This window comes from Ctenopharyngodon idella, chromosome 2 (genome assembly GCF_019924925.1).
Source record: "Ctenopharyngodon idella isolate HZGC_01 chromosome 2, HZGC01, whole genome shotgun sequence".
Lineage (NCBI taxonomy): Eukaryota > Metazoa > Chordata > Actinopteri > Cypriniformes > Xenocyprididae > Ctenopharyngodon > Ctenopharyngodon idella.
The window spans coordinates 5,538,516-5,553,910 of NC_067221.1; the positions used below are offsets into that span (position 1 = coordinate 5,538,516).

At 37.7% G+C, this 15,395-nt stretch overlaps 2 protein-coding genes across 2 annotated transcripts; both read left to right on the forward strand.

The window, feature by feature from the left end:
• The first annotated feature begins 710 nt into the window (after window positions 1-710).
• On the forward strand, window positions 711-7,987 carry trim110 (tripartite motif containing 110). The gene is made up of 8 exons (XM_051859674.1): window positions 711-753; window positions 1,667-2,151; window positions 5,517-5,612; window positions 5,713-5,949; window positions 6,406-6,428; window positions 6,575-6,720; window positions 6,962-7,233; window positions 7,474-7,987. The coding sequence occupies exons 1-8, from the start codon at window positions 711-713 to the stop codon at window positions 7,744-7,746; spliced, it is 1,575 nt and encodes a 524-aa protein (XP_051715634.1). The 3' UTR covers window positions 7,747-7,987.
• Window positions 7,988-10,843: 2,856 nt separating this feature from the next.
• cbln12 (cerebellin 12) lies at window positions 10,844-15,257 on the forward strand. The gene is made up of 4 exons (XM_051859705.1): window positions 10,844-10,980; window positions 12,032-12,626; window positions 12,699-12,818; window positions 13,990-15,257. Exons 2-4 carry the CDS (start codon window positions 12,357-12,359, stop codon window positions 14,185-14,187), a joined length of 588 nt encoding a protein of 195 aa, XP_051715665.1. The 5' UTR covers window positions 10,844-10,980; window positions 12,032-12,356; the 3' UTR covers window positions 14,188-15,257.
• The last annotated feature ends 138 nt before the right edge of the window (window positions 15,258-15,395 follow it).

Sequence of the window (15,395 nt, forward strand, 5' to 3'; positions counted from 1 at the left end):
ACATGGTTTGTGTAACATGAGCAACACATTATTAGGTGTTTGATAACATAGTCAAGCAAAAGGCTAATCATATTATTTACCGTTATGTGCCTGACGTTGTAAAGAGCGATACCACTGTACCTCAGTAAGTTGAGCGAGTGGAGGCGGGGCTAATTTGCATATTCATTGATACATGTATATTAAATAAGGCAAGGGTGTAGAGTTACATTCAAGCTATTTTAAGGCTATTTTAAATGTCATTTTGGTGATCAAAGATGAGTTTTAAGGGATAAAATTAATGACTACAGGGGGACTTGAGTAGTATTTTAAAGGCTATGTGTACATTTACTATTGTTTATATAATAACTTTTGATGAGTAGGTCACCAAATTCACGTGTTGTTCTCAGGGCTGGTTCGTAAAAGTGAAAATAAAATATAGAGAATATTTGATAAAAAAAAATACATTGACACACCTGTAACACATGAAGTGCTTCATAATCTACACAGTTTCCATGGTTTGAGTTCACTGTTAGCACTGTATTGCTTGTTTTGTGTCTTCAGTAACTTGTGTTGTGTAGCGCAAATATCCCTCATATTGCTTCTGTAAAGAACAGGTCATGTGATGGCTTAGCAGTTCTGTGTGTTGATAGGTCAGTCAGTCTGGTTAAGAAGACACTGCAGGATAAGCCAGCTGCCCCAGACGCACATGTACATTTGGGCTGTGCTTCTGTATGAAAACATCCTGCTTTCACAAAAGGCTGCAGAACACAAAAGGTAAGTCTAATTTACCCCCAGTTTTATAGTCATGTAATTGTAACCAACTACATGAAATAAGGTCAGAAGGCCACTGAGATTGAGAAGCTGATCTCTTGATTCCCCAGTTGGGTCAGGTATTGTCTGCAGAGAAAACTTTAGGGTAAATTAGGGCACATTTGTTATAAATCAAAGGTGAAGTGTCATTTCAAATTAATCACTGATTTCAAACAGTTTCCGAACAGATGGGATACTCAAACAAACAGCAGTGCCAGTGTTAACACTTTTTGAGGAATAAACCTAAAGAGTGACTTAAAGCATATTAACTTACAATAGACAAAAAAATAAAAACATCACCTTATATATAACATCATAAAATGACTTTAATAGAGATTTGTGGGCGATTACCTCATTTATCTGGTAGTCAAATAGAACAGCTTTCTAAAAATAGTTGATTAGGAGACAGATTAACTAAATAGTAAGCTAATTAGTTTGTACCAAATGGGTCTGTATTAATCTGTGTGCCATGATTTGACTTCTTATGGTCACCAATCATTTCCTTGATTCGACTTAAAGGGATAGTTCACCCCAAAATGAAAATTTATGAAATCATTTACTCACCCTCAAGTTGTCCAGAATCTGCATGAGTTTCTTTCTTTTGTTGAACACAAAATAAGATATTTTAAGATAAACCATTGATGGACCAACGGTATCCTATGGAAGTCAATGGCTACCGTCACCTGTTTGGTTACCCATATTCTTCAAAATATCTTCTTTTGTGTTCAACAGTAGAAAGAAACTCACACAGGTTTGGAACAACATGAGGGTGAGTACATGATGACAGAATATTCATTTGTGTGTGAACTATCCCTTTAATTGGACACTGTTAAAATTATTAAATTATTGTTAAAATTAATTGTTCACAATTTTACAGCTACTATGGGCTCCATGGAGGAAGAGCACACATGCCCCATGTGTCGTGACGTGTTTGGTCGAGCTCAACCCTTTCCCTGCGGCCACAGCTTCTGCCCGGCCTGTGCTCAAGAGGCCTGGAGCTCGAGTGCTGGCTGTGGCAAGCGAAGATTTGTATGCCCACAATGCCTGGAGGAGCAGGGGCTGGTTGAATGTGACTGTTGTCCGGAAGATGAGGTCCAAGCAGCAGTGAAGACCTGCTTGCGATGTGAGATCTCTCTGTGCGAGCAGCATCTGCAGCCACATCTGCAGCGCCCAGCTTACAGCACTCACCTGCTGGTGGAGCCGTTGATAGACGTATCCCGCCGCAGGTGCCCCGCCCATCAGGAGGTATTCCGACATTACTGCATGGATGACAGGGTGTATGTCTGCCCAGACTGTATTCTGGAGGGACGGCATGCTCAACACCAGGTCAAAGGGGTGAGAAAAGTGGAGGAGGAATACAAAGTAAGTACAAAAGTTAAATACAAAGTTTAAGATGATTTAAGTCCTGTTGTAGGATTTTTAATAAAGTCCTAGGACTGTTTACACTGTGCTTTACACCAGGTTTATTGTCTTGATAAAATCAGATATCCCACCCTGCAAAAACACATTTTTGGGAGGTAGCGTGCACCCCAACAATAAAAAGAATAATGGTAACACTTTACAATAAGGTTCATTAGTTAACATTAGTTAACTACATTAGTTAACATGAACTAATAATGAACTGCACTTATACAGCATTTATTAATCTTTGTTAATGTTAATTTCAACATTTACTAATACATTTTTTAAAATCTTGTTAACATTAGTTAATGCACTGTGAGCTAACATGAACAAACAATGAACAACTGTATTTTCATTAACTAACGTTAACGAAGATTAGTAAATACAGTAACTAATGTATTGCTCATGGTTAGTTCATGTTAGTTAATACATTAACTAATGTTTAACTAGTGAGCCTTATTGTAAAGTGTTACCTGAATAATATGGGTCTACTATATTGTATTATATTATATTATATTATATTATATTATATTATTAATTCATTTGCGTAAGCTGCATAACACGAGTTCGTTTGTGTGCCGAATGTGATTTAGGCTAGAGTAATGCCCCATTTCCACCAGGTATTAAAGTTTTTGTTTACCCAAAAATGAAAGTTTTGTCATTAATTACTCACCCTCATGTCGTTCCACACCCGTAAGACCTTCATTGACCTTCAGAACACAAATTAAGATATTTTTGATCAAATCTGATGGCTCAGTGAGGCCTCCATTGACAGCAAGATAATTAACAATTTCAATGCCCAGAAAGCTGCTAAAGACATATTTAAAACAGTTCATGTGACTACAGTGGCTCAACCTTAATGTTATGAAGTGACGAGAATACTTTTTGTGCACCAAAAAAAACGAAATAACTTTGTTCAACAATTTCTAGTGATGGGCGATTTCAAAACACTGCTTCATGAAGCTTCGAAGCTTTACGAATCTTTTGTTTCGAATCAGTGGTTCGGAGCATGTATCAAACTGCCAAAGTCACGTGATTTCAGTAAACGAGGCTTTGTTACATCAAAAGTGTTTTGAAACGTTTCGAAATTTCAATGGTCAGCGAGCGGGACAGGTGGGATGTCTATAAAATTGTGTTTTTAACCCCGGGGAAAGGGCCAGTCACACAGAACGTGATTTTGCTTTGAAAATCACTGGAATAAGAATAAACGCAGCATTGTTTTTAACTTATTTTAAAAACATGTTTTTAAGAACAGCACGTCACACACGAGAGGCTACAAAAGACGCGAGGCAGCAGTCACGTCTAGAACGTTTACATCGAAAAACAATGTAAAAGTAGTGAGTGGAATGCAAAAAAAATGTGTTCTTTGTGAACGGCCCTTCACTTTTGTCATTTAGCACTGCTTTTAACCCTGTGTTATGAAACCAGGCCCTTCATAGAGTTTAAAATGTAAGAAACAGTTGTTTAGCTACAAACCAATCACAAACAGGGGTGCCATAATGGGGGGCCCTCCCCCAAATGGCACAATTCATATGCACTTACAGTCTTATGGACTTACAGTGGCCGTTCCATGATTGTGAAGTCCACGAGACGGTAGTGTGTCCCATTTGTCATTTTAGGTTTCAGAAGGGTACTCGCGAGCGCCCGCTATGCTGTTGATATGTGCCCTCGATGCACACTTTTGCCAAGTCTGTGCAGTGACGAATTGGGTCCCCCCTGAAATCAAGTCTCCATTAGGGCCTCACGCAATCCGATTGGTTCAAAATGCTTTTAATACGTGCCTGATTACAATTCCTACAAAATCATGTTATGATAAATGCTGTTTCAACTATGTTGTAACGACCATTTATGTCTGTAATAGTTAGCTTATGTACAAACATAACAGACAGATACCAATTAGCCAATTAGATAGCTTAGTTTATCCTCGCTTTTGCATTTACCCTACATGTATGCACAATCATCTTTAATGTAATTAATGTGTTAAATTAAAGGATTAGTCCACTTTCAAATAAAATTTTCCTGATAATTTACTCACCCCCATGTCATCCAAGATGTCCATGTCCTTCTTTCTTCAGTCCAAAAGAAATTAAGGTTTTTGATGAAAACATTCCAGAATTATTCTCCTTCAATGGTCTCATTCAACGCCTTCCCTATTCTACTTACGGAAGGAACGCGGCACCAGTTCCGTTTTTTCCGTAAGTAGAACAGGGAAGGCGTAGGACATACAGTGTAAACTTTTTGAAGAATACAGAAAGCGGAAGCACTTGCAAGGCGATCATTTGTTTATATAAAGCATATACAGTTGTATTTTTTCTGAAAAAGACCGATCGTTTCGCTAGATAAGACCCTTATTCCTCGTCTGGTATCGTTTAAAGCCCTTTGAAGCTGCACTGAAACTGTAATTTTGACCTTCAACCGTTTGGAGACCATTGAAGTCCACTATAAGGAGAATAATCCTGGAATGTTTTCATCAAAAACCTTAATTTCTTTGCGACTGAAGAAAGAAAGACATCTTGGATGACATGGGGGGGGGGGGGGGGGAGGAGTAAATTATCAGGAAATTTTCATTCAGAAGTGAACTAATCCTTTAAGTGTTAAATGTCCAAATATTTAAGTTATGAATAAAAAAAAATTAATGATGTTTAATTATTCGCTTAACAGGCTATTATATTACTTATTAATTAACAGTTAATCAAGTGTAATAAATTACGTTCAATTGGTTTTATTATGCACTAATTTGTTTTCTTACGCATTATAGTAAGCTATGTGTATTTTAAATTAATATCATTCGTATATACTTGTATATAATCATTAACTGACAGTTTGTGGAGACCCGATTTGTCATGACACCCGCACTGAAGCAAGCTCCATAGCAGACATCTTCCCGCCGATCAAAGTGGCGTTACGTCGTGAAGGTTCAAACTTGTAGGAAGGCCGCGAGTGTTTAGGGCGCCATTTGGGACAGGTCTAAGAATGATTTTAAAGGCCCTGGTCAAAATGTTCGGCACCATCAGACCCAACTATGTTATGTTTGTGCAGTGACAGTGTTACACTATAGGAATGTATAGCTAATGTGGGGTAATTTCAAGTAAAAAATTTTGATGCCAGGTTAGGGTTATTCACTGTTTTTCTGTCATGGTTTATGGTTTAACCTTGGCCACTCCATGTATAAAACTCTAGTTTTGCCACTGGTGAAACAACCTGAATACCTAGGATCAATTCTTATAACCCAAGGTATAACCCAAATATTGAACATTGTGAAACATAATAAAAGACCTGTTAACCCAGGGTTCAAATTTAAAAAGCCCTTCTATAATATTTTACAGGTCAAATTACAGAGCCTGTTCGAGAAAGCAGAAGAGAAAGTAAAGCAAGGTGAAATTATGCTTCAAGAACATCAGAACGCTTGTCGCACCATCATAGTAAGTATCATTTTTGGTGTCTCGTTTCAAATAAACAAATTATTCCTAACCTGAAATATAATGATTACAGGTCAGGATTTTATGCATGTGTTTATTTTAGGAGGACTCCTCTGTGAGTGATGTCTCTCAGGTGTTACAGATGGGCTCAGCCCTGCAGACTCAGGTGGGCCGACTAGTGTCGGCTGTAATAAACATCACTGAGCAGGAGAGACAGCAGGCCATGGAGAGGGTGCAGGAAGACTACAGCAGGGTGAGAGAAGATCTGAACCAAACTGAGAGCATCCACCGCTTCCTCGGCTCCCTGCTGGACGAGAGAGACCCCTTCCTGTTAATCTGGGTATGAGGACATACTTCATAATAAAGGTGATGCAGTGATGTGTAGAGAACTACTAAAACGAGGAGCCAAAGTGCCTATTGATGTTTACATGGTTCCAGGTTAAATGCGTATAAATCCTCATTTACCATAAGCTGAAACAATACTATAATATATTTTTATGTTTGTAGTATCAACATTCTATTTATTAAAATAAAGACGCATCAAAGTCTAATGAGCTTGTATGCATTTTTAAACTTTATTTTTTACTTCTATACATTAAAATAATGAATACAATAAAGTAAAAGCATATTTTATTGCATCCACAAGACTTAGTTATGGCATTATATATCTCTTACTATACATTACAAAGGGTAGAACCCTTTATTTAGGGTCTTTACAGATTAATTCAAAATAAGAGACTAAAATGACAGATAAACTTTGCGACATGTATTCATAGTAGTCCTACCTTTTTCACAGGCATACCAGACAGAGGATTCACAGTGAGTCTATAGATAGACCGTGATTGTTTCAGTGTGTCGCAGAAATATCTTGTGATTTGTGAGTGCAGTTATATGTTAGTTTGCATTTGAGCAAGTGTGTATAGCTTATATGTTTTACAGTATTAGTCGCTCTCTTCTTCTTGCAGGATGATGGCAGATCTCAACTCCCCTCTGTTCACACCACCACAGCCCAGCATGGATAAGAAACGTATCTTAGAGAATGTGGAAAATAAATACAGAGAGTTCATAGCAGAGACCCTGCGCTGCCTAATTGAGCTCAAGAGAGATCTCTGTGCGTATTATCATTCATACACGTGTCAATAATGGGTGCTGATGCTAGGAACATTTTGGTTTTCTTTTTTTAAGTAATTTCAATCTTACTATTGATTTCCAGCAAACCTAAGCATGATCCTAATCAATATTTTCAGCATGTTGTAACAGTTTATTGTCTACAGTTTTTGAGCATTATTGCCTTGTTCAATAGTGCCATCTAGTGGCTACATTTCTAATGGCTGTTTCTCTTTGTTATTTAGTAAGCAGCCCATTAACCTTGGACAAAAACTCAGCCCACCCACTCCTAAATATCTCTGAAGACCTACGGTCAGTGATGAGGGTAAAAAAACGTTTGCCTGTGCCTGAGCATCCGGACCGCTTCGACCACTGGTCTCAGGTGGTCTCCTGTCAGATATTTTCTTCAGGAACCCATTATTGGGAGCTGGAGGTAGAGGGTTTCTGGGATATAGCAGTGACCTACCACAGCATTGGGAGAAAAGCAAAAGAGGGCACAGCCTTTGGCTGCAATAAGGTAGATTGTGTATTAGAACACTATTACAGGGGTTTTCTAACTTTTTGATGCCACAGACTGCCAAATATGATGATTTCCAAGGGACCCCCTTCTTAAAATATAAATTAATATATTTTCATTCATAATAATTGAGTGCAATTTTGTAATATCATTTATTTATGACCAGTCTAGCATCTAATGTCAGAGGCCTAGCCCATTTAATATATTTAATCCATTATATCTTGTGCATTTCTTGCTCAGATATCCTGGAGCCTGACACAGCAGCATGACAAGAAACTTGCTGCCTGGCATAACCGAAAGAAAACCCACCTCTCTGTGAAAATGTCAGGCAACCATTTGGCAATCGCTTTGGACTATGATTCTGGCTCTATCACCTTTTCAGAAGTAGGATCATCCTCCACCCTGCTCCCACTGCACAATTTCAGCACCAGCTTCACCCAGCCCATCTGCCTGGGCTTTGGCCTCTACAAACCAGAGCTGAACAGCAGGGTCACCATCCTCAAGAAAATATGACTGCATTTACCTGTGAGATTTGGGTAAAGATGGGAACTGTCATTGCTGTTAAAACTTTTAATTCATAAAGAGTTATATGTTTCATGATGGATTAATGATGTTCTGGTTGAAAAGTTAGACTTAGTTTTTCATTTTCTATTATAATTAAAGTCTTAACCCAGTCTAATCTTTATCACTGGGTTTTTTCCATCATTATGTTTTCACTCAAATTTTAAAGGATTAGTTCACCCAAAAATGAAAATTATTCCATGATTTACTCTCCCTCAAGCCATCCTAGGTGTATATAACTATCTTCTTTCAGACGAACACAATCCGAGTTAATTTTAAAAATATCCTTAGTCCTCCAAGGTTTATAATAGTTGTGAATGGTAGGCCAAATCCTGAGACAGAAAAAAATGCATCAATCCATAAAGAAATGAATCCATACGACTCCCGAGGGTTAATAAAGGCCTTTTGAAGCGAAGGGATGTGGTTTTGTAAGAAAAATATCCATATTTAAAACTTTATAAATTCAAATAACTAGCTTCTGGCAGATGACCGTACACATACTGCGCACTTCAATTGGGTAAGAGCAACCTTTGACCTGACGCGATGACGAACGCAGAGGCGAGAGCAAAACAAAACACTGGTCACGAATTAGAAGTTTCGATATGTAAGAGAAGAGGAGCTTAAATTTGTTGCCCAGCCATATTTGTTGAACCGCGAGAGGCGTCTAAGCTTACGATCCTGCGTCATACATCGCGTCAGAGGATTACTCATTCTCCGTGCGGCCGTTCACCGGAAGCTAGTTGTTTGAATATATAAAGTTTTAAATACGGATATTTTTCTTACAAAAACGCATCCCTTCACTTCAAAAGGCCTTTATTAACCCTCTGGAGTCATATGGATTCATTTTTTTATGGATGGATGCATTTTTTGTGTCTTCAGAATTTGGCCTACCATTCACAACCATTATAAACCTTGGAGGACTAAGGATATTTTTAAAATTAACTCGGATTGTGTTCGTCTGAAAGAAGATAGTCATATACACCTAGGATGGCTTGAAGGAGAGTAAATCACGGAATAATTTTCATTTTTGGGTGAACTATCCCTTTAAGGGGAAGATCCAATGCATCTTTTACATTTGATGGCTATTCAAAATGAGCAAAATATAAATCTCTAATATTTACTTTTAGATTAGTAGATATTTTGCCAGTAGCCAATTTATTTTAAAGGTAGACTTTTAAAGGCAGGGGGGCAATTTCGGAGAGGCTAGCAATAGCAAGCTAGCTTTGAAGGGAGGTCCCCTGGTAAAAATCGCGTTCGAGCTATGCTGCTTGAAGACTAGGATGACGAAGATGATGCAGCACATTCTGACCTATCCTCTAGGCCTTCTGGATCGATGCTTATAGAATTAGCATTTGACATTTTTTGAGAGAAAACGACGTATCTCCACTTCACTTAGGATCTTGAAGTTTGATTACTTTTTACTTTACTGCCCTCACTATGTGTAGGCATACATAGCTACGCAGCAAGCTTAACACTCCTCCCAAAAAGACTTGAGACAGAACTGAATCCAAGTGCAATTTAATGGAAGCGGTGTAAAACTGCAAAAGACAACAATAGAAGCATAGATGAGCATAAGCAACTTCTAATACATCCATTTTCAATGATAGCATACATAGCAGTAGCGTAAACAACATTACAGGGCACACAGCTTACATCTCCCTTAGTATGCCAATGTTCACACAAGCTTTAAAATACATCAATGAAAGATTCTTGACAATAAATACCCAGATTACAACATGAATCCAACAAGCTGAAGAGTACTTGATAGCCTTATATATACACATGTACACTCATCTAACATCTCCAAATACAACACCATGATCTATAACAAACCACCAAAAAACATTAATTTAAAAAACACTTACAGACAATGCCTTTTTCAAGAATAAATGAAGTGTGGATGGAGATCTGTGTGTACTCTCAAACACCTCACACAAAATGGCTGAACAGCACATGCTCTGATTAAATATAGGCATGTCACCACTAGGGGTCGCCAAATTGCGAAACTGGAGCTGAGAACAGCATAGTGTGTGTTTTAGTCATGTTTAATCAATCAAAGCGTTTCATTCCTCTGTTTATTCAGCTACCGCGATATGATGTGTGTTATCTTCTTCTGCGGCAGGGCATATTTGGAGTTTCTGCGCAAGAGCGCCCTCTGGCTTTCAGATGGAGAAGCATTTACTACTGATCACAGAGCCGTACCGCTCTGACAAGCTGTGCATAAAATAATCGCAGCCTTTGCCAAATCGCGTGCGATTTAATCGCGATAAATTATGCAGCCCTATTTTTTTACCATTATAACAAAATGTTTTTATTAAAAAATTGCCTACCCTACTTTTAAATGCATAACATGGACTTATATCTTTCCCTGTAGGAAGACTTTTACTTCACAGTCACTTGTGAAGGGTTTGTGATTGTTTTGGAATTGTGTTCACTGTTGTGGTGCCATCAGCCAATCAGCACTGTCAGATTTCATTTACGATTGGCTCAAAAAGTTCTGTGTTCCCATGAGCAAAGTCAACATGTTAAATCCTGTACTTCCAAGTTGTCCTGCGCCAACTGATAAACTGCCATTGACATGAAAGGGAATGCTAACCTCTTAGCTTTCTCCTGGTATTATAGACTTCATTGTTGGCAGCCCTTCCATATAATCAACAACTAAATTCAGAAATTCAAATCATTGCTTACTAAAACAGTGCACCCATAAAGTGTTTTTAAAATGCATGCACAATTTTACAAAATGTAATTCTTATTTTATTCATTGATTTCATTTGTCGTGATACATTTTCAAAAAAATAAAAAATTAATTTATATATTTGTGTTTTTTTTTTTTTTTTTAATTCCAAGATTTTATTTTATGATATTATCCTTTGTGCCCTTTGATGTTCATGTTTTGCGGGACTATAATTTTATGGTTCCTGTTTTGTTCTATATGCTTTCCGCTGACTGTTGGCTATCACTTACAGCTACAAACGCCAGCTTGGCCATGCTGTTTACATCAAAGAATAATTACATGGCTAGGATTATTAGAGAAAGTGAGAGAGGGAGGAGGAGAGGTGGAGTGGGTAGGAAGGGGAGGGTCTTGAGAGACAGGATGAGTAGGAAGATCTGTCAGATTCACTGTTTCTTTACAGAAGCTTTGACACCTTGCATCATTACACCTGGGAAACCGAGGAACTAAATCAGGTGATTTTGCTATTTTTTCCTTTTACAAAAGCGTATGAACTTAATTTAATCTTACTGTTACTCCCTAGGAGAGAGGATTTAGTAAAAGATTGTTTAGCACTTTCTTGTATCATTTCCTTGTGTATTTTGATTTGTTTTTTCTGTTAAACATCCTTGAAACCTTAGTTAGATTGATGCTTTAATAAATACAAATTATTTGCCAAGAAGGGAAGAAATATAAAGTTTTATAATCTTACACATTATAATTCTTATAATCTTTTACTTCTCAAGTAAACTATTAAGTTTTAAGGATATTTTTTTTTTTACATGAAAACAAGGCAAAAATGCTTAAGAAAATGTTTTTTTAGTATAAGGTGATTCAGAGCTTTAGATTAGTGCTCTATGGGGAATATTGAAAAAAAAAATGATTATAGATAATGTATTAATTTTGTGAAGAAAATAAAGCTGGGCAGAACTGCACTGAGCAGAATTAGTTCTTACTGAAAGTGCTCAAACACTGAGGTTTCACTCAAGACCAGACGCAAAGAAGGTTGACCTTTGTAAATGTCACTGCTTTATAAAGACTATAAACATGACTTGAATAGTAAATTAATGAGGTGAGCGATGCCAATTAAGACCTGATATAGATGTACTATACCTTAAATATATTCCGAGATGTACATTCTTTAGTTTCAAGACTTGCATATTGTTGCGGTTGTGTGCCAAAGCACCGAGGAGAGAGAGAGAGGGTTCGGCCAGTACGCATGAGCAAAGGAGAGAGGGACAGAGGATCTGTGTAGGAGAGAGAGGTCCTGCATGTTGTGGAACGTCAGGAGGGAAGTGAGAGCGTGTTAAAGACAGATGGTCTCTCAGTGGAGTTGTTCTTTTTTCTCTCTCTTGTTCTCACTCTCTCCTGGATGCTGCTCCCCTCAGCTGAACGAGATCCAAAGTGTTACCTCATGATCTTCATCCTTCACTGCTCCTCTTCCTCCTCCCCCATACATACAACAAGCATACCTGTTGGCTTGCAGAGCTCCTCTGACTCCCTCTCTCTCTCTCTGTCTTCTCACAGGTTGGCTATGATGATGGATTTTTTTTCGGGATGATGAGAAACCTCTAAGTGTCCTTGCCTTTGGTCCCCTGCAGGCAATTTAACAAGATAGCACAGAAGTAGATCTTCATCAGGAAGCTGTGACAGACAGGAGGGCGACTGCAAAATAAAGAGAGAGAGTGAGGGTGAAAGACAGCCAAGGATTTAAAGATCTATAACTTTTACAATAGCTCATAACATCTCAGTTTTTCAGGATTGTTCACTTATTTCTTGAAGACAGCATATTTGACCTGAGAGCATTTTCACCTAATTTCATCTGAGATATCACAAGAGTAATAATAAGACAATGCTGCCCAACTCTGGGCTGCCAATACTAGCTCTACTTCTGATAACCGTCCCTCTAGTGGTCAGAGGGCAAAATGATACGGAGCCCATAGTACTGGAGGGAAAATGCCTGGTGGTCTGTGACTCGACACCATCCTCAGAACCTGCAGGTAATGCGCTGGGGATGTCTGTGCGTTCAGGTACCGGCCGTGTGGCCTTTTCCGCCACACGCCAAACCAACCATGAGCCCACAGATATGAGCAACCGCACCATGATCATCTATTTTGACCAGGTAAGCAATCTTTTCACATTAAAAAATACACTTATGCAGATTAGCTCTGTTTAATCAGTCAGTTTTTGTCAGATCTTGGTGAACGTTGGCAGTCATTTTGACCAAGAAAGCAGTATCTTCCTTGCTCCGAGACGAGGGGTGTACAGCTTCAATTTCCACGTGGTGAAGGCGTACAACAGACAAACCATACAGGTACAAACTTTCAATCTTAAAAATAAAGGTTCTTTATAGGCATACCATGAAGAACCTTTAAAATCCATTCTTTAAAGGGTTAGTTCACCCAAAAATGAAGGTTCAGTCATTAATTACTCACCCTCATGTCGTTCCACACCCGTAAGAACTTCGTTCATCTTCTGAAACACAAATTAAGATATTTTTGATGAAATCCGATGGCTCAGTGAGGCCTGCATTGACAGCAAGATAATTAACACGTTCAGATGCCCAGAAAGCTACTAAAGACATATTCAAAACAGTTCATGTGACTACAGTGGTTCAACCTTAATGTTATGAAGCGGCGAGAATACTTTTTGTGCTTCAAAAAAACAAAATAAAGACTTTATTCAACAATATCTAGTGATAGGCGATTTCAAAACACTGCTTCATGAAGCTTCGAAGCTTTACGAATCTTTTGTTTCGAATCAGTGGTTCGGAGCGTGTATCAAACTGCCAAAGTCACGCCCCCCAGTGGTAAACCATTGAAATTTCGAAACACTTATGACGTAACGAAGCCTAGTTTACTGAAATCATGTGACTTTGGCAGTTTGATACACGCTCTGAACAACTGATTCGAAACAAAAGATTTGTAAAGCTTCATGAAGCAGTGTTTTGAAATCGCCCATCACTAGATATTGTTGAATAAAGTCATTATTTTGTTTTTTTGGTGCTCAAAAAGTATTCTCAATGCTTCATAACATTAAGGTTGAACCACTGTAGTCACATGAACTGTTTTAAATATGTCTTTAGTAGCTTTCTGGGCATTGAAAGTGTTAATTGTCTTGCTGGCAATGCAGGCCTCACTGAGCCATTGGATTTTATCAAAAATATCTTAATTTGTGTTCAGAAGATGAACGAAGGTCTTACAGGTGTGGAACGACATGAGGGTGAGTAATTAATGGCAGAATTTTCATTTTTGGATGAACTAACCCTTTAAACTGTTTTTCACACTGAGAAATTTTTTTTTTTTGTTTGTTTTTTTAAAAGAAATACTCACTGAAAGGTTCTTTGGGGAACCAAAATGGTTCTTCTATGTCACCACTGTGGAAACTCCCTTTATTTTTCAGAGTGTATAGACAGAGAGAGACACATAACAACTGTAAATAATGAGTAATTAATGCAAAGCAGTGACAGTGTTTCCCATTCACAGGTGAGTTTGATGTTGAATGGATGGCCGATGATCTCGGCTTTTGCTGGAGACCAGGATGTGACACGGGAGGCAGCCACAAATGCAGGGCTTGTGATCATGGAGCGAGGCGACAAGGCTTACCTCAAGCTAGAAAGGGGCAACTTAATGGGAGGCTGGAAGTACTCTACTTTTTCAGGCTTCCTGGTCTTCCCCTTATAAAGATGGCCGTGTGGGGAAGAGAAGAGGTGGGAGACGGGAAAGAGCGAGGATGAGGATTTATGTTAGGAAAATGAATGCCATAGAAAAGTTCATGTTTGTTAGTGTCAGAACAGAGAATATGCAGAAAATGGGAATATTACTTATATTTTATCATTTACATTATTTAGAAATATTGTTAAATATTATTACAATACAAATAATATTATAGTTAAATTTTATGGTGAACAAGATTTGAAGACAAAAGTTTAAAAATGTTTCTAAAATTAGTTTTAGTGTTTTTTTTAATATAATGTATTTAAGATCATGTGATCATAAAAAATGCTGGGTTAAAAACAACCAAAGTTGGGTTGAAAATGGACAAACCCAGCGTTTGGGTTGTTTTAACCCAGCAGTTGGGTTAAATGTTTGACCCAACCTGCTGGGTAGTTTTATTAACTCAACTATTGTTTTAAAATTACTGTATCGCTTGCTTAAAATGAATCCAAAGTATGTTGGAAATGAACATTTATTAATATGTTTAATAAATGAACTAATAAAATATGTTTAATAATTAAACAATTTTTTAAATTGCTTATTAATAAATGTTCACCTTTTGATTATTATTGTTGCCTCCAGTAATTATGTGTCTGATTTCCAACCTATTTTGGGTTCATTTTAAGCCAGACATATAGTCATTTTTAAACAATAGTTGAGTTAAATAAAACTACCCAGCAGGTTGGGTCAAAAATTTAACCCATCTGCTGTGTTAAAACAGCCCAAACGCTGGGTTTGTCCATTTTCAACCCAACTTGGGTTGTTTTTAACCCAGCCTTTTTTAGAGTGTATGATTAAACTAAAAACTGGCATTGATGGGACTGTCCTAATAATATCTTTGAAATTATGTATGTCAATTTTTTGACCAAAATTCAATTTCTGAAATCGCTTTTAATGAAACAAAAAATTAAAATATAGCTTATCTTTGTGAGGTTTCTGTTTCTCATGTCTATGTTTGCCTGCTTATGGAGCTGTGTGTGTATATTTCAAAGCTTTGTAAAGATAAATCTCATTAAATTGAGTCCCTTAACTAAAAACCCACATTCCTCTTTATTCTGTGTGAAATGTCATATGACTTGTCCTCAACCTGTGCTCCTTCTCTGAATGAGGTGTTTTACCTGTAACAACAGCTGTTTGTAAATATAGCTCTCAGCATCAGAGCTGGCCTGGGTTAC

What these genes read in the sequence shown, in the direction of transcription:
- trim110 (XM_051859674.1), top strand. Translation starts at nt 711, where the DNA reads ATGAAAACATCCTGCTTTCACAAAAGGCTGCAGAACACAAAAG. An exon ending in AAGGCTGCAGAACACAAAAG is followed by an intron (nt 754 to 1,666) that starts GTAAGTCTAATT and finishes ACAATTTTACAG; the next exon opens with CTACTATGGGCTCCATGGAG. An exon ending in AAGTGGAGGAGGAATACAAA is followed by an intron (nt 2,152 to 5,516) that starts GTAAGTACAAAA and finishes AATATTTTACAG; the next exon opens with GTCAAATTACAGAGCCTGTT.
- cbln12 (XM_051859705.1), top strand. Translation starts at nt 12,357, where the DNA reads ATGCTGCCCAACTCTGGGCTGCCAATACTAGCTCTACTTCTGATAACC. An exon ending in TGATCATCTATTTTGACCAG is followed by an intron (nt 12,627 to 12,698) that starts GTAAGCAATCTT and finishes AGTTTTTGTCAG; the next exon opens with ATCTTGGTGAACGTTGGCAG. An exon ending in ACAACAGACAAACCATACAG is followed by an intron (nt 12,819 to 13,989) that starts GTACAAACTTTC and finishes TCCCATTCACAG; the next exon opens with GTGAGTTTGATGTTGAATGG.